Source organism: Crocuta crocuta, unplaced genomic scaffold (genome assembly GCF_008692635.1).
Source record: "Crocuta crocuta isolate KB4526 unplaced genomic scaffold, BGI_CrCroc_1.0 scaffold48, whole genome shotgun sequence".
NCBI lineage: Eukaryota > Metazoa > Chordata > Mammalia > Carnivora > Hyaenidae > Crocuta > Crocuta crocuta.
Genome location: NW_027533089.1, coordinates 10,756,256 through 10,776,353, shown reverse-complemented (window position 1 = coordinate 10,776,353; position 20,098 = coordinate 10,756,256). Strand labels below are relative to the sequence as shown.

The window sequence follows — 20,098 nt, the reverse complement described above, 5'->3', positions numbered from 1 at the left end:
CCTGCTCACGCTCCCCCTCTCTCAATCTCAAAAATAAAAATAAAAACATCAAAACTTGTTTGAAATGCAATTCCCAATATCTTCACCATCTCTCCTATATCATGGGAAGCTTCTGGAGGGCAGACAGTCCTTTCCAATTTTCTCTGGAACCCTCCACACCCAGCACAGTCCTCAGCATCCTGCAGCCACTCAAAACTGGGTGTTGGATGCATGAACAAGTGGATACAGAAATCGTCATACCAGGTATGTTAATCTAACGTTTTTCTAAATGTGGGGAGAACTGCCAAGCAAGGGAAAGGAGGAATTTCGAAAAGAAAAAAATCATTTCCAGATTTTTAAATGCAACATAGTGGAGAATACAGGAATTTTTTTTTTTTTTTAATTCCCTCCTCCACAACCAAACTTGAATGCCTGAGTTATTCAAAGAGCATTTTTGGATACTATGACTCTCAGTTACACATCACTTGGAGCCATGAAAAGGAAGGCCTGGGCATGCGCTGTGGTATAGGCTGTGCATGTCCCTTCCTAGAGCAGAGCTAAGCACACATCTGGGGCTATTTAGCAACTGATTGGAAATTTCGCCTTCTGATTTCCAGTTAAATACTGGGCACAGGAAAACAAATAGCACTTGTTTTTCACTGAGCCTTGTCAGTCATCCAAACTGCAGTGCGGACCAGAGAACTGCCTGTGGTTTGGTGGCAGAGGCCCAAATATTTAGACCGTCCCCCCCCACACCCCCGCTGCCAAGATTAAGTAAAAGGAATAAACCAGATTTTGGCAACACCTGCTTCTTCACCCGCCCCTCCCCCTTCTCAGACACACAAAACTAGATTTTAAATATTAAGCCTGGTCCTGGTATTAATTTACATTTTTCATTAGGATTAAATTTTGATTTGTTTTTATTCCAAAGCCAATAGCATAGCATTTAGTTTCTCTCATTTTTTTTTTCAACTGCCCTGCCCTGATATTTACTTGGATTTGCTGAAGAGGCAATGTTCAGATTACCATTTTCTGTTTCCAATTAAATTGGGATATAATATCTAGCATTCATATTATCAAAGAATCAGAGAGTTTGAAAGCTGAGAGGAATTTCAGAGACTGGCTAGTGCCACCTCCTCACTTTAGAGATGAGGAAACTGAGGCCCAAGTAAGTGATTTTGTCCAATGATACAGAACTAGTTAGTGACAGAGTCAGTCAGTACTCAGGCTTCTTGGTACCCAGGCTAGGGTGTTAACCAGAAAGAAAATCCTGAGTTGCCTCTGAGTAGAGCTGTCAGATAAAATACAGAATAGCTAGTTAAATTTGAATCTCAGTTAAACAATGAATAGTTTTTTAGTATAAGTATGCCACAAATGTCATATGGGCTTACTAAAAAAAGTATTTGTTGTTTATTTGAAATTCAAAATTAATGGGTCTCCTATATCTCTATTAACTCTGGAAGCCTTATCTTAGAGAGCAGTATCCCCTCCCACTCCGTACCTCCACTCAAACACATATATGTGTACATACATTTCTTTCCTTTTTTAATGTCAATGGATAGAAAATATAAGCTGCAGCACAGTAATCCCAAGAATGGACTGGAAGAAGTCACTGCTTATTTTTTGAGATTTCCTTATCTTAGAAACCTTTCTTCCTTGTAAGCATGCAAAGCAACTAAGCCTGACATTAAAAGGCTCTGTAAGGCCCCTGGATTAGATATTTTATGTGTCATCTTGAGAATTTCTACTGGTCTCAGGGCTCCGAGTCTGTAGACATTGCAGGAGAGCGCACTCAGGTTTAGAATACACAATAAATAAGATTAAGGGGCTCCTGGGTGGTTCAGGTGGTTAAGTGTTTGACTCTTGACTTCGGCTCAGGTCATGATTTTCTGGTTTGTAAGATGGAACCCCATGTCGGGCTGTGCATTGACAGCACCAAGGCTGCTTGGGATTCTGTCTCTTCCCATCTCCCCTGTTGCACACAAGAGGAGCAGAGAGAGAGGGAGACAGAAAAGATCCTATGAAGCCTCCACATACAATGAGAAGCTCATCTCATAAAGCATGAGATCCTGACTTGGGCCAAAATGAAGAGTCAGATGCCTAAATGACTGAACCACCCAGGCACCCCAGTTCATTGATTTTATACCTTAAAATTAAAAAAAAATTTTTTTCAATGTTTATTTATTACTAAGGGAGAGAGAGAGAGACAGAGCATGAGCAGGGAAGGGGCAGAGAGAGAGGGAGACAGAATCTGAAGCAGGCTCCAGGCTCTGAGCTGTCAGCACAGAGCCTGATGTGGGGCTCAAACTCACAAACCGTGAGATCATGACCGGAACTGAAGTCAGACGCTTAACAGACTGAGCCACCCAGGTGCCTCTATACCTTAATTTTTAAAAAGAGTGCTAGATCAAGTTTTTATCTAACAACTTTATTGAGATATAATTCACGTATTATAATATCCACCCTTTTAATCTGTACAATTCAGTGTTTTTATCATATTCATAGTTGTAGTCCATTCATCACTATTTAATTCCAGAACCATGTTTACTATTCCCAAAAGAAACTCCATACCATTAGTAGTCATTCCTCATCCTCCCCTCCAACCAGCCTTGGTAACCACTGATTTATTTTCTTTCTCTACGGATTTGCCTGTTTTGGAAATGAATGGAATCATACAACATATGGCCTTTTGTGTGTGGCTTCTTTAACTATATTTTCAAGGTTCATCCATATTGTGGTATGTATTAATACTTCATTCCTTTTAATGGCTAAATAATATTCCATTGCATAGATCTACCTTTTTTAAATGTTTATTTATTCTTGAGAGAGACAGACAGAGCGCCAAGTGGTGGAAGGGCAGAGAGAGAGGGAGACAGAGAATCTGAAGCAGATACCAGGCTCGGAGCTGTCAGCACATAGCCCAACACAGGGTTAGAACTTACAAACTATGAAATCATGACCTGAGCCAAAGTTGGATGCTCAACTGACTGAGCCACCCAGGTGCCCGGGATCCCGGGATCTACATTTTTTTTTTTTAGCCCACCTATCAGTTGGATAGTTGGGCTGTTTTTACTTTTTGGTTGCTAAGAATAATGCTGCTAAGAACATTTGTGGGCGATTTTTTCTGTAGACTTATGTTTTGACCACTTTGCAGCATTTTACAGTACTGTCAGCAGTTTATGAGGGTTCCAATTTCCCTACATCCTCAACAACTCTTGTTATTATCTGCCTTTTTTATTAGAGGCATCCTAGCAGGTGTGAAGTGGCATCTCACTGTGGTCTTAAATTTGCATTTTCCTAATGACTAATGATATTGAACATCTTTTCATGTGCTTATTAGCCATGTGAGATTTTTCTTTGGTGAAATGTGTACTCAAATTGTAGCTGTTTCTCAACAAAAACTAGTATTGTCCTGATTTTTTTTTTTTTTTTTTTTTTTTAGCAAACTCAGGTTGAATGTTCAGGTATTTATTGCTGCATTGAGCTATGCTTTTTCTTCAGTGTGGAAATGATTTCATAAATAAAAACTCTTCTAAGAGCTTTTTCTTTGTAGCTTCAACATGCCAGACAGGGAGGTTAGGATTATTCTTATTTCTAATTGCATGGAATGACAGCTTTAACCTACTCAGTATTCTCTGGGCCATCCAGACACCCCACAAAAGTAAATCTATACAGCTGTGACAACTCCATTGTGCATGTGCATGTGCACAAGCACACACATGTGTGAGACTCGTACTCAAAGACTCACTACTTGACGATGAAACAATCACTCTTCATCCCATTTCCTATGTAACCAGAACAACTCAATAATGGAACTACACTCACAATCCCATTTTCTCCCTGCCTGACATGCTCCTCCTTGTCGGCACTGAAATCATAAAAAGGTCTGGAATGATTTGACAGAAAAAAGACAGATATTTTCATTGGACAGTATAAAGTATAATATTTTTAGTCACTCTCATGGTGGCTGAGACATTTAGAGCAACAATGTCCCTGCTAACTAATTATGAAATGTTCCCTTTTTAAATTTGGGCATCTACAGTAATACAGACATGTCAAGTTAAATTAAAACGTCATCCTGGAGGAGCCTGGGTAGCTTAGTCGGTTAAGCATCTGACTTCAGCTCAGGTCATGATCTTACAGTTTGTGGGTTCAAGCCCCGTGTCAGGCTCTGTGCTGACAGCTAGCTCAGAGCCTAGAGCCTGTCTTCAGATTCTGTGATTCCTTCTCTCTCTGACCCTCCCCCGCTCACTCTGTCTCTATCTCTCTCTCAAAAAATAAATAAACCATTAAGAGGCGCCTGGGTGGCTTAGTCGGTTAAGCGTCCGACTTTTGCTTAGGTCATGATCTCGCGGTTCGTGGGTTCGGGCCCCGCGTCGGGCTCTGTGCTGACTGCCAGCTCAGAGCCTGGAGCCTGTTTCAGTCTGTGACTCCCTCTCTCTCTGACCCTCCCCTGCTCACGCTGTCTCTCTCTCTCTCTCTCCTAGAAATAAATAAAAAACATTAAAAAAAAATAAATAAACCATTAAAATAAATAAATAAAACGTCATCCTGAACAGATGAGTAGATACCATTGCTTCATCTTTTCTCACCACCCTGCTTAAAAAAAAAAAACTAAGACAAAAAGCAAAAAACAGAACTGTGTAGTGCTATAACTCTACCTGGAAAGTAAAGACAGTTTTAAGACAGTGGTGCAGGCATTACATGAATGCCAATAATGTAAATTAAAGCAAATAAATAATAACTACATCTTAGACAAAGAATCAAGAGACGGCCTTTCTCCCTCCACAACTCTGAGCTCTTTGGGTAACCTGGGAGGAGACAGTGATAGAAATGGCTAAGCCCCAGGTTTTGAAAACTGCATGGGCCTTCTGAAGTGTTTGTAAAATAATATAATGGTCTTATCTCCAAATGTGAACCCTTAGCTACTATACATGGATAAACAGAACTCATCCCTGGTGTTCCATCCAGCGGTAGACCCCTCTGCTGCAGTGGCTCTCCAGTGGATGCATATACCCTGAAATTCCTTTCCAGCAACACAGAGCAAGGGAAGAGCTTGCCTTTACCCTCTTCACCTCACACACTGTCAGGGAGAGCTACCTAGCTTGTAAGATCATCCATGGACATGAGAAAATGAATGAGCAACACATGTTCTACCAGCTCTTCCAGGCCTTGAAAAAACGTAAGGATGGGAATAAACCATTTTACCTAAAGAAAGCTTTGTTGGATAACAAAGCAGAGTTCAAGTGTCCCCAAATATAAATCCTTGGCCTCACCCAATACTGTTTGCCCTGCTTTGGTAATTTTAGGTTCATCACCTGATCTGCTATCTCTACATGGGATCAACTCCAAATAGGGACGATGTTAAGTTGTTTAAATAAAACTATCTCCTTTTTAACCATTAGTGCATTTCAAAAAAATTTTTTTTGATGTTTTATTTATTTCTGAGAGAGAGAGAGAGACAACATGAGCAAGGCAGGGTCAGAGACAGAGGGAGACACAGAATCTGAAGCAGGCTCCAGGCTCTGAGCTAGCTGTCAGCACAGAGCCTGACGTGGGGCTCGAACCCACAAACCGTGAGATCATGACCTGAGCCGAAGTCGGATGCCCAACTGACTGAGGCACCCAGGCGCCCCCCATTAGTGCATTTTAAACTGATGGCCAACATGCAGTTTCTATAGATCTCAAACAAAATTAAAGCAAATAAATAATAACTAGGAGTAAGATACTTTCCATTACAACCTATGGAGTGGTAGGTTCATGAAGAGTCCAGAAAGTGACCAGTACAACTATCATATATGTGGCCCAAACTTTTCATCTGGGCCTGTAGCTCAGAGAAATACAAACTCCTTTCAGTCTTGATTAGGCCAACCTAGACATTTATAATTAGAAATTTAAATTCAACATCCATGGTGTGCCTGGGTGGCTCAGTCAGTTAAGCATCCGACCCTTGATTTCAGCTCAGGTCATGATCTCACGGTTGTGAGATTGAGCCCAGCATCACACTTTGCACTGGGCGTGGAGCCTGCTTGGAATTCTCTCTCTCCCTCTCCCTCCACCCCTGTCCCACTGTGTGCACCCTTTCTTTCTTTCTCTCTCCCTATAAACAAACAAACAAACAAACAGAAATAGAAATTCAACATCCTACCCAAGTGTTCTTTACTGTGACTAATATTAAATAGTCACAACAACAACAGGTAATATCTATGAAAAGGGTTAGGCACTGTATTAAACATGCTACATGTAATGTCTTTTAATCAAGATAACAACCCCATGATGCTGTAACTATTAATTTTCCCATATTACAAGTGAGGAAAATCAGGCTTAGAAAAATAAAATAATTTGCCTTGAATTGCCACTTGGATTCAAAGCAGGGTGGGCAAAGCATTTGCTCATACGCTGTCCACACCCTGCCCAGTGTGGTAGCCTCATGTAGCTACTGAGCACCTGAAATGTGGCTGTTGTGCCTCAGGGACTGTATTTGTAATCTTAGTTAATTTAAATTTTTTTAAGTTTATTTATTTTGAGAGACAGAGAACAAGTTGGGGAGGGGCAGAGAGAATCCTAGGCAGACTCCACACTATCAGCACAGAGGCCAGTGTGGAGCTCAAACTCAGGCACCATGAGATCATGACCTGAGCCAAAATCAAATACTTAACTGACTGAGCCACCCAGGTGCCCCTAGTTAATTTAAATTTAAATAGCTCACCATAGCTACTGTTTACAGTACTGGACAATATAGCTCAGCACTCCATGGACTAAATGCACATAAGATTTTATGATCATAGCCATTACACTTACTATCACAAATACCTTTAATTACAGGAGATTGACAATGATTATGAATATGAAGGAGCCAGTATGGGGAAAGAGCTTCTAGAGTAAGTCCCATCTGGGTTTGACAGAATGTCACTCAATTTGGTTTTGCCTGATGCTTCCTCATGACTAGATCCAGGTTATATGTGTACGTTTGGCTACAATACAACATAAATGATGCCATGCCCTTTCTCGGGTTATCACATCCAAAGGCACATCATGTGCACCTGTACCATATTGGTGATGTTGATTTTGATGACTTGGTTAAGGTACTGCTGGGTAACTCTACTATAGCAGTTACTGTTTCTTTTGTTATTAGTAAGTTGTTTGAGTAATTTAAATAAAATATACTGTTCCTCAAACTCCCTCCACTTCTACATTTAGCTTCTACTGATGACTCTTGCCCAATAAACCTTTACTATGATGATCGCAAAATCAGGAATTTCTTTTTTTCTTTTCTTTTTTTTTTACAAATAGTTTATTGTCAATTTGGTTTCCATATAACACCCAGTGCTCATCCCCACAAGTGCCCTCCTCCATGCCCATCTCCCCCCTCCCCCCCCACATCCATCAGTCCTCTGTTTCTCAGCATTCAAGAGTCTCTCATGGTTTGCCTCTCTCCCTTTCCCCCACGATTTCCCCCCTTCTTCTCCCCCATGTTCCTCCGTTAAGTTCCTCCTAATCCTCCTATACGTGCAGCAAACATATGATATTTGTCCTTCTCTGACTGACTTATTTCGCTCAGCATAACACCCTCAAGGTCCATCCATGTTGTGACACATAGCCAGATTTCATTGTTTCTCATTGTCATGTAGTATTCCATGGTATAGATAAACCACATCTTCAAAATCGGAATTTCTAACTCTATCATCCTGCTAGATTACCGACCTTGTCCGTCTTTCCTCATTTATTTCTCTACTTATTAATTGTATTGATTATGGATTCCTACTTTATTCAAAGGGTACCTTTGATGTATTCTTCAAATATAAGTACAGATCTAGAGTAAGAGTTATTAATTACATGAAGTATGCTCATTATACAAGAAAAAGACTATTAACTGAGGCCTCTTTTTGGTCTGGATGCTTTGGGGCAAAGAGGTTTAAAAGCCTAAGGCTCTGCAGTTGAGGACATCAGCATGAAGTGCTAGCAGTAGACAACGTGAGTTATCACTGTGAAGGGCAGTCTTGCTCATCATCAGACATGATATCATACCCCAAAAATTCCATCCAAACAACCCATCAATTTCTCCACAACTAGCAAACTTGAATGTTCTGGCAAACTCAAAAGGACATGATTTACAAATAGTAGGTAATATTTGGATCTTTCCACAAGAGCTGGGTTCCAGCTTTTTTATAAAATACAAATGTTTTCATTTTGGAACTCGCTGTGTCACTCTCTCAACAAACAGATCCTCATATCAGAAAGCAGGCCTGTGTTATATACAAATAGAATGGGTTTGTGTGTATTTGTTTTGTGGTCAGAGACCACACACCTAGTGGCTGTTTACAATGTTTACATTGCTCCTGATGCCACCCGGCAGGAGTCTCAGAGCAGGGACCAAGGCCCAGGCCACACAGAGAATGACTGCAGGTCCCCCTCTAACATGCAGACTAGACCAGATCCTCCTTCCACAGGCAGACACACACGTGTGGTGTTTGTTTTCCGTGACTCCTTCTCTATGCTGCCCAAATACCACTAAGAGCGTTCTTCCAATTTAACACAGCGTGGACTCTGGTATTATTTCAATGCAATCAGCCTTTTAAAAAGACCTGTAAAGTTTCAGGGTCATTATATCCTTGTGCTAAGGACACTCAAGGAAGGTTTCAAACACTTACCAAGAAAAGTCTGGAGACCCCAACTGCCAGCCTCTCTGTCTTCAGATGCCAGACCAGGGGCTGTGGGGAGTTGAGCATGAACACGATAGGCTTGTGGTGAATGTGGACCGAGGAGATGGGATTTAGGTGCAGAGTGACCTAGGAAGCAACAGAGAGAGAAATCTTAACACTGGCTTTCCATTAAAATCACAGAGCATAGCATCTGAAATACTTTTCCATAGCTCACCGTTAAAAGAAGCTGTAAGGTAGTTTAGATTCTATGGATAAGATATACTATACTAGGTTGAATTAGATGCTGCTGCCAGTATTTGACCATTTTTTACTACAAAAATGGCAACCCACACTAATCTCAATTAAAACATGATTCAGCTCCCAGTAATAGCAGAACACAAATAAACACTTTTTTTTTCAAAGTTAGCAAAGACAGAACAAAAGTTACCTTCCCTCAGGACTGCCTTATCCTACAAGTCAAATGATAAAGCTAAGAAATGGGATTATGGAATGCCATGGGGGCGGGGGGTCATCCCTCTGGATCACCCGAGAAAGGACTTTCTTCTCTTCCAGGTGAGCTCCAACCTCTAAAAAGAGAAGTGAGCTCTGCCAAATAAAAGTGCCGAAAGCTACAGGAAAGGGACTGCCAAGGGGAGCTTTCATCAACCCAGCTATTAGCTTCAGGGGGCTTTCCAAAAAAACATGAAGTACAGAGAACACACAGAATAAAAACTGATTGTATGCAGACCTGGTCCAAAATAAAAACAAAAGCAAAACAGGGAAGAAGACCATGAGTCTCAATAAGAAAACTGTGACCACTTTTGATAGTAAATCAAGGACTATTATAGGTTACCGCTATCATCATTAACATCATCAAAAAGCACCTATGAGGACAGCTGGAGACAGTGTGCTCAACATCTTCCCAGAGTGTACCAGCCAAAATAGGTCAACGTGAACACAGAAAATCAAAAGGGTGAATAAAGAAATACCGAACAGATGCTTTCATAGAAGCATGTCTCATACTGGCTTTCTGTACAGAGGGGTGAAGCAAGACCCAAGAAGCACATATTTTAACAAGTTGAACTCACCCAAGAGCACCAGAAAGTGATGAGAGGGAAAGCACGAAAAATGACTTTAGCTGGCAAGACAAAAACTGAGTAATACACTGGGAATAACGGAACATCTCAGCCATAATCCTTATGAGCATTAAATGGCCCAGATCTATGATCTGAGTCTATACAGCCATCAGGGATAGAGCACTCAAAGCTGGACTATTTTACATCTTCCAGTGGCTGCTGGCCCACTTTGATCTCAAGTGATCTCTGCCTTTTATTGTAGGGACTGCCTTTGGCACCAATGTCACTTACCACAATAGCCTCTCGGATCACCAATAATACAGCATCAAAATTTACTTTCAATACTCATGCCTTAGCACATGGTAGGCACTCAGTGAGTACCAACTGGATATTTAATTTTCTAATTTCCAATGCCATGTAAGTGTTTTATTCTATTAATAATTTGCACTATGGTGTATAATACCATCTCCATTCATTAACTGTTGAGTGTGTGTCTCAATCTCTGAAACAGACTACAAATACTCAGTAGGCAAAGATATGTCTTACTGTAATACTGTGCTTAAACAGAGGGTAGACAGTTGTTTACATGATTGATTTACTACAGCAAATTCATAAATTTATGTTACCTAAAAGGTGAAAAAGGCTGAATATATTAATAGGTTCAAAGGGACATAGCTAGCTAATTTGCAGAAAAGTTTAAGAACATAAGCAATACTATCACGACCTGTTTCTGCAAAACAACTAGGATCATCTTTACATGTGACATATGCAAAATACTAAAAAAAAGAGTACTAACGAAAAGTGATGTCAAGTACAGCTATAGCATAATAACACATTTCTTGGTTGTACAAACTCTACCTCATGGCATTTTGCACAGCTGTCCATATCTAGAAATAAACAGATTGATGGCCACTGTAAACAAGAAAGGCTGTAGAAACAGAGTAGGGGCAAAGAGTCAAACTGTAGCATGAAAAGAAAGACGCACACTACAGAAAGCATATACTTTGGAGAGCGAAGAAAGGAGAGATGAAGTCATTACTTGTTCAAGAGTACCTGAAAAATGGCTAAGAAACACTCTGTCATGAACAGTACGTGTCAGTAAAAAGTTTCCATATTTATTCCTTCCAAAACTGTTTATTGAGCACCATCATGGCATGAAGAACAGCCATGTGTATCCACAGAGGGTACGTCAACTCTTTTTCTGATAATTTTCTTTGCAGCCCTCAGGCATACCACTCTTAAAGTGTATAGATAAAACAGCAATAAATATGTATCTCAAATGAACAAGAATTTAAGAAAAAACCTAAGAAATGAAAAGAAAAAATGTGTATGAGACAGATATTGGTGCTGGGGTCCAAAATCTTCCAGATGGTCAAAAGTGTCAAGGCCTGGCTCACACAATCAAGGAAAGATTTCTAGGAGCCACAGCTCTGAGCTTTCCTGGAAACGGCTCTCTCTTCAATATGTGGCAGCGTCTGGCCAAGATGAATCCCCGACTCTGGCACACAGGGCCCAGGCAAAGCCCCAAGAATCATCTGGCAAAGAAGAATTCACACTATGATTGGGAAATTAAGAGAAAAATACTCAATACTTTTTTGAAAAGATCATTTGGCAAGTACAGAGAGTCCCCCAAGCACCCGCTCATCTAATCCCTCAACAACCTTCCTCTATTGGAATAAACCTTTCTGAAGGGAAGACAGAGGACAACCAAAAACAATCAACAAAAGAATGAAGGTATAAAAGCTCCCCGAATGGTGGGGAGAACATAGCCGGAATATCTCTGAAAGAATTCCTGGCTAAGGTGTCTACTTTCTCTCAGGCTGGAAAAAGAGAAGAGAAGAGAAGAGAAGAGAAATATAAAGTCCTCTTTAGAACCAATTTTAGCTCAAGATAGACTACAGTTACGAGGATAAGAACATTCTGCTAAAGGTTTTCATGGGTGGATTAACGCCTCATGATCATGGTCTGATGACCAGAGCTGAGGCACACAGCAGCAAAGAAACAGCCGTGGAGAAATGGTATAAGTGGTATCTAATGATTTCCAGCTTGGCAATCCAAACAGCAGTTCAAAGGGTTGACTCTCAACCCTATGTTAAGTCTACATGAAAGGAAGAGTCACCACTCAGTCCATGGTCTTCACAAGCAATAACAAACTAAACCTAGGGGCCATGTGGCTGTGAAGGCAAATGGGACCAAAGGGGATGCATCCCAAATGAAGAAACAATGACTGGTCTTCTTGGTGGCTTCTGTGTGAATCTTTGGCAATACCAAAGCATTTGAGAACTTAACACAAGATGTGTCACACACACAAAAAACCCTTATGTGCACTACGTTTTGCAAGCAATGTCAGAGAAAACACATTCACTATAGGGCCCATGAATTTCGGTTAAGTACCCATTAACCTAGGTTATGGAGTCCACTATAGAAGAGGAGGAACATTCTAAAGGCAGACACAGAAACAAACGGACTCCATGTTATTAAACTAGAGATTATACCTGTGGCTTTAACATGTCATCCTCTCAGAGAAAGAACTTAATAGACGACAATTTAGAAATACACTTCTACATGCAGTTTCTGGGATTTCAGTGACCTCCAAAAACCATCCTTTGACTACACAGTGGTCCATAAAACCTAGCTCAAGAGTCCCTGCTCTAATCAGGGCTGTCTCAAACAGGGCTGCATTTCAGTCTTCCTAATGGCGTGAGAAAATGCAAGTAATCTAATCTGTCACATCCCATATGTAGACACTGTCCCTCGTGCATTGCGGATCTCCCCATAAATGAGGAAAAGCTCACTGGTTCGAAAACAATGACAATTTTCTCTGGATCTTATTAGGGTGAAGATCTCTCAATTTTCCAAAAATTGTTTTTAAGAAGTTTATTTATTTATTTATTTTGAGAGAGACAGAGACAGTGTCCGTGGGGAGGGCCAGAGAGAGGCAAAGAGAGGATCCCAAGCAGCCTCTGAGCTGCCAGTGCAGAGTCCGACGCAAGGCTTGAATTCACAAATCTGTGAGATCATGACCTGAGCTAAAACCAAGAGCTGGACACTTAACCAACTGCACTACTTAGGTACCCCCCCCCAAATTATCTTTTATAAGCAAAAACTATATATTGTCTCAAACTTTGTAAATCACTTTATGGAAATGAATTATGTGCTTATAGGAAAGAAAAAAACCTCTACTCTCTTTATGGAAAGATGCCATATGAAAATTGTTTTGAATTTCTAAGGATTCACAGAAGAGATGCAAGATAGTTCTACCATAGTGATTTCAAAATTTTCCTATTAGTTAGACATCCCCCCCTTTCCTACTCATGGGTTTTTTTTTTTAAACAGATATAAGGCAAGCCAGCAAAACAACTGATATGAGAGTCTAACAGCTGTCTGATTTTGCTAAAGTGTCAGTGAGGTTCCATTTCAACATTTCTGATTCTTGTAACAGTCCCTATGGACCTATGAAAACAATGAAGTCATCCAAACCACTACCAGAGAGACTCCTGTTCTCTAAAACCAGATCAAATGCTCTGAAATGAATGATCCAATAATCAGTTTACAAGTAGATAGATAAGAAAAGAACCCTAGCAGTGTGTCTATAACCAAGACCCATAAAATCACACCTTGGTCTGTATATAGCCATCATCTAGCCCCTTTTCAGGGGTAAGGAGACATCCACTTAGCAACGGTGTTGGTAGTAACTGAAAACATCCTGAGTCTGGGTCTCATAGCACCATAATTTACACAGATGGACAATGAGACACGAATCTATTTCAGAATGCTGGGGTACCACAGCTGAACTCAAATTTTACTTCTATTTGGGCAATAGGACTTTTAGGAGCTCATATATGACTCCAGATGCATCCAAAATGTACAACCAATTGCTTTGAGTGGGAAACAGTAGTTAGTTGCTGTAGTGTTTGAATGTATGTTTTGGTCTAAGGATCCCCTACAGCTGACATTTTATTTGCCATCACTTATCTTTTGCCATTTGGGAATTGATATAAAAAGGTTTCCTTAAAATTCTTGGAGGGGTGGATTTAGAGCTTTAAAAATTTTTCCTTATTATATTATTTTCACATTTCTCTGAATTTCTAGAAAAGCATTAATCAGTTGGTGCTGAATTCAAGGAATCCCCACCCCCTGCATGTCTCTACCCTCACCATGGAAGTCAACTGGCCATTCTCCCTGTCTCAGCAGTACTGGGGTCAGAGATTTCACACTGTTATGGCAAATGACAGTGTACTCTTTTTCCCAATGGTTTTGTCTTGAAACCATTTAACATGATGAAAGGGANGAATTCAGGATTCCCTGGGAGCTTCTGAAAATATTCTATTATGACCACAAAATAGGGGAAAAAAACCTAAAATAAAAATCTGAAATCTGATGCAGAAATAAGCCTCCCCTCTCTGCTCTATATTTTGAATGCCCTGGAAAAATACTCGGAACTAAATTTGGGTTGGGGGTTGAGGGACAAGAGCTGATATAAACAGAAGAATATTTCTGAAACTACAGGTCATGGCCCTCTAACGGGGTCCTGGGAGAGTTGCAAGGGGATTCCAGAGACCCTGGCCCTTCCTTCCCAGAGTAGCCTACAGCTTAGTCACTATGGGGAAGAGAGGCAGGGAAAGGGGAGACCGTGGATGTGGGCATGCTCGGGGACAGAAGCACTGTGGGAACCCTCAGCAGGCCACTGCTGATGGCAAGTCTAACACTGACAGGCACTTTTTCCATCATCCTTTAGTATTAAGTATCTGCCGTCTGAATATCTTACTGTATGTTGTCAACACACCATGGTCTTTAAGGATTCTGGCCTTCAGCACTCTCCTGCCGGCCCCAGGACAGACAGGTATGTCCAGCTCAAATCACTGAAATCCTTCCCTATGCCCACGCAGGCTGGAGCTCAACAGAGCTCCCACAGACCATGCTCACTACCTCCACATGGCACTGCAATAATCTGGATGTTTGTCATTTACACACACACACACCCCCCTGTGAAATCCTCAAGGCATTCTTCAAGGGCAGAAACTGAGTCCCACTCATTTCTGCATCCTTGGGCTTAGCACAGAGCTGAACATCCAGCAAGCAGTCAACAACTTTTCTGAAAGAATCCATAAAAGTCACTCATGAAATGTGCTTCAAATAACAGTTACAGAGTCGTATTGTCATGGTTTTCTGGCCAAAAGGCGTGAGGGTGCATCTAGTAAAGAGAACATTAACTTTTGCTATCAAGTTTGACTTGAACTTTAAAACATAGTTAAGAAAAGCAGGTTCCAACTCGTGTTACCCAAACGAACAGTGGCGGCTGCAGGGAATGTGTGTTGGAGAGAACTCCAAGGCCATGCTTGGCTTTGTGAAACTGATCATCATCCTCTGCTGTGTGTACAGAACAAGGCAGAGCAGCACTTATGCCATGTGTGGGGACCAGGCAAACAAACAAACAAACAACACACAGAAATTATTTTGTCATCTTCAACGGTTACGAATATACAAATGGATAAAATGTGAAAAAGCTTTTGGAGCAGGTTTTCCTTCTCAGGGATAAAAAACAAAGACAAAAAGTTTTAACCAAACCTCTACCCTCTCTTAGAGCACAGAATTTTAAACACTTTTCAGTTAGGCAAGGAGGTGCGCTAGAATCCATCAGAAAGTACAATCCTACACAAACTGAAGGAACTCAGTATTTGCACACTGATTAATATGAAAAAAAAGCTTGCTTTTATTTTTTATATTCCTTTCCACACTTAATAAACAGATCCATCCCAAACACTATGATTGTTTTCAACATTATTATTATAATCAAAGCGCCATTTAACTATGTACTACACAAATGTATTTCCTTTCAACTTCTACTTTTTATAATGGGCTTGAAACTGTTTTTGCTACTTAACTGCTAATAAACCAATATTTTGGCATGATATGTCTATAATAATAGGATGTCAGCTTGTAATGCAGCTCTGTGGTGAACAGAACTGCATAATAAAGAGAATCACTGATGTGATCAATGGTAGCTAATTTAAAAAATAAGCACAGCCAAGAACCCAATTCTCACATGATCTGAGTAATGAAATCATTTCCACCTGGCAACTGCAGTCACAGATCTCAATGAAGATTGCTGCTTAAGCACCATCTTAAAGTCGGTGAATTTGTAATACCAAAAAACCAAATGCACTGGTGTTCCGGCAGTGATTTAAGATGTGTTAAGCTTTACAAAAGCAGAACACCTGGATTCCCCTGGACCAGTAAATTAACCTGAAGCTGGCAAGGAACCGGGAATGGGCATGCAGTGTCACCTTGCTAGCACGAAAGAGAAATCTGGAGAGGAGTAATTTTACTAAGGCACGGACGTCACAAACACTGCATTTGTGTTTCTATTGTTAGTACTAATAGCAGGGAGAAGAGGAGTGTGACAGCCATAGTCACTGTTTTCCAAGGAAAGACATAGGCAGGTCCATGAGCCTTCTACTGGGTTAAGATTTGCCATCAGAAGGGATTCTGCCTAATTACCTAATTATTTGTTTTAAAGACGAAGAAACTGGTGGTTAGAGGTAAATAAGTTTTCTGAAGTCACATGGCCAGAGAGTGGCAATGCTGGGAGTAGAGTGAATGTCTCTTGTTGTCCTTCTCTTTTTTTCTTCCTAAGGACCTTCCCAGTGCACCCTAACCTTTGGTGTGGGCCTTGAGGCCAAGCAGAGGTCAGCAGCCTACTCCACAGGAGCAAGAGGCAGGAACTATTTTGCTTCTGGAAAAGAAAAGATAAGGGAAAGGAAGGGCAATGAGTTGTGAGCAAGATGATGGGAAGCTAGCACAAGCTGGGAGGTAGGTGAAACTCCACAGGAATGGGTCAACAAGCATTTTTATGAACTGTGATGTCTACACTGCCAGCTGAAGTTGTGAGTTGCTTTGATGTAAATCCTCCTCTATCTCCTCTACAAAAGCTTTAGTAATGCTCACTGTAATTCTCATGAACAAATGCACTGTGGAACTCAAAATGGCATTGGTTGCACTTCACATCCAAGCAAATCAGCTGTATTGCAAACACATCACATGTAGAATTACAAGACCAGGAAGCGGACAGGGCCATGAGAACTTTAAAGCTCTGGCAATCTGCAAAAATATACCCTCTGTATTTCTACAAGTCACTGAATTAGAAGAGGTACAACTCAATCATTCCTTGAACTCCAGGGGATCCTGGTTGATATGTGGATTAGACCAAATTACTCTCTAAGGAAACTAAATTCTGGTCAGGGTAGAAAAGCCTTGGGAATTTTGTAAAGTCTGGTTTCCTTTGAAAGCTCTAACAAAAACAACTCCTGAAGTTCACAGTACTGGCCCCCTAAGGACATTCTGGTCTCATCCAGCCAGGTTAGGATTTTAAGTGGAAATGTTTTTAAAGGAACTTTAGTTTCAATGTTACATGGTCTACCTTGAGAAAGAGAGAAATAACCCTGAAGCTAAAGTGGGGAGAACATATTATCATTCTTTGTTTTGGGAGCATTTTTCCTGAAAAAACATAATTTTCTTTGATTGAATGTTCCACTATCTTTCAGAGGCATGGAATTGGAAATGCTTTTAATTCAGGCAATGAACTCTGTCAGAACAGCCTGACAACAGAGCAAATTCAGTTTGCAGTATTTACATTAGAGTCCAGTACTTTTGCCTATTTTCCTCCACACAATCAATTTTCCTTGAGCCCTGCTATGTTTTCAGGATAAGACCTGTGATCACAGAAGTAAACAGAAAGTTGCCAAAACATGCGTACAGAATTTGGCATGTTATAGTTAAGTGTCTGAGATGGAATAATACCTTCTAAAGCCAGCATTTGAAGGGTTTAAATTTCCTATTTTGTTGAGGCAGCATTAAAAGTAGTTCAATACACTTGTTCTAACTGGAAAGGGATAAAGCTACAATAAAGATCAGGATATATGGTAACAAATTTATTGAAGTTACTTTCTATCTTAAATACTTATTAATAACCTAAAGGAAAAAGGGAAATAAAAACTCAAGGAAAAGACCTAAGTCACAGAAACAATGTTCTTTATTTAGATCAAGAATGCTCCTGTCAATATTTATTTACAGGTAAATCAACACTGAGTGTCATGGAAGCAATTGGGAATGGATTTTATCTTAGCACAAGTACAAGTGAAACAAGTACAAATTCTAACACAAACCATTTGGTTTTCAAATTAGCATTAATACTATCCAGTCATTCATTTCCCAATAATAAAGATAACTGTAATCCTGTCAAAACCATATACATAGTCAGCACATTTAAGCCCTGATAAATCAATTTATATTACTGGGCATTAGTGAATGTGTAGAAAAACAGAAGGAAAAAGAGATGGCAGCAATTCATTTTCAATAGAATAATCAAAATTGTTTCCCCTTTTAACACTGAGAAATATGAAGTTCTGCCTTAACATATAGAAATACTAATAGTGTCTTAACCTTTTATATATATAATCTCATTTCTTATGCGATTGATGGAAATGAAGGAAAAAAATTTCTAACCTCTGAACTTTACTCAGCAATATTAAACATGTAAGGTTTTCATGTTTTTAAGTATAGCAACAGTACCTATATTTAAAGAGAATTTAAAAGTATTACAAAGGCGTAGCTTCTCATGTAAATAGAGAAGGTACAAGCTACTCTTTCATAAAACATCTCTAAAGACATTTTCCAAATCTGACCAAAGTCTGGAAGGTCCTAAAAGATACCAAGATCAAACAACTGAAGCTCTGTTTCATAATTCAGTCAAGTCCCAAACGCCTATTAAGTCAACAGCTGCTAGTGTTCTACTTCTCATTTTCAGCAAAACTACCATAGTCTACCATTCAGTTTCTGACTCATTCTCTAATGAGCAGTAAGTAGAGCCAAAATGGGGAAAGTAGAAGTGTGGGGAGAGGGTTCATTACAAAATATTCAGACTTGGATTATAAATTTAAATATTCCAAAATTACTAGGATTTTATAAAAATAATTAAAATTCCTTGCTATTCATGATGCTTGGGCAGAAATAAGAAACTTGATTCATCACAATGACAAATTTCTCCATAAAAGTGTGATTAAAATTTTTTAAATTATATCTGACATACAATGTTACATTAGTTTACAAAACAGTGATTTGGCAACTCTATAGTTATACTATGTTCATTGCAAGTGTAGCCATCTGTCATCAAATAATGTTGTGTCAATACCGTTGACTGTGCTCCCTATATTGTCCATTTCATCTCCATGACATATTCATCCCATAACTGGAGGCTGGTATTTCTCACTCCTTTTCACCCATTTTGCCCAATTCCCCACCCCTCTTCCCCTCCTGCCATGAACCTCCAATTTGTTCTCTGTATTTACAAGTCTGATTGCGCTTTTTGTTTATTTATTCATCTGCTTTGTTTTTTAGATTCTACATATAAGTGAAATAATGTGGTATTTGTCCCCCTCAATGTGACTTATTGACTTAATATAACACCCTCTAAACCCATTCATGTTGTTGGAATGGAAAGATCACAACCTTTTTTATGGCTAAAGACAGTGTGATACACATACACACAATGGAATATTACACACCCACAAAAATGTGATTCAAAACAAGCAAATGTGATGTATCCGTACAATGGAATATTATGTAGCATAAAAAGAGTAAGTACTGATATATGCTACAACATGGATGAACTTTGAAAGCCTATGTGAAGTGCAAAAGCCAGACACAAAAGACTGCAATTTGTATGATTACATTTATATGAAAGGTCTAGAACAGGTAAATCCCAAGACAGAAAGCAGATTGATCATCACTAGGACCTAGGGGTATAGGAGAACAAAAGTGACTGCTAATTGATCTGGTATTTCTTTTTGGAGTGAAGAAAAATGCTCTGGAATGAGACAGCGGTGATGGTTGTACTGCATTGTGAATGTACAAATGCCACTGAACCATACACTTGGAAATGGCTAACATGGTAAATTTTACCATGTTTTCACCACACATCAAAAAAATGTGGCTTGAACTTACACATGGGATGAACCAGACTAACTCTGTAATTTTGAACCTCACCTGGAAAGACCTTCATGTGATACAAGGAACTCAGTGTATCTTAGAAGGGCTGAAAGTTCCCATCAATCCTCAAGATTTCATTCATCTAAGAGAGTCAAGACTAAGCCACACACTAAACTTGCTTCAGATGGGAACGTGTTTCCTATGCATTTTTTTTATTTATCCAAACAGCATTAGTTAGGTACCTATGATGTTCCAGGCACCATGACAATTATTTTTATTAATATTGACAAAAAGAAGATGAGTAGGACACAGCCTATCTTTCACCAATTTCCTCACAGAACAGAGGAAAGCCAGACACATGAAGAGATGATTGTAACAGAACACTAAGCCTGACATACGTCCAGGCTGTGTGGG

At 39.8% G+C, this 20,098-nt stretch overlaps 1 protein-coding gene across 3 annotated transcripts in view; it reads right to left on the bottom strand.

Moving 5' to 3' along the window:
• TGFBR3 (transforming growth factor beta receptor 3) overlaps window positions 1-20,098 on the bottom strand; it is a 204,047-nt gene that overhangs the window by 73,103 nt on the left and 110,846 nt on the right. For all 3 annotated transcript variants that reach the window (XM_077746098.1, XM_077746096.1, XM_077746097.1), the window contains exon 4: window positions 8,631-8,768. In XM_077746098.1, coding sequence (XP_077602224.1) covers window positions 8,631-8,768 — 138 coding nt within the window. The remainder of the gene's footprint in view (window positions 1-8,630; window positions 8,769-20,098) is intronic.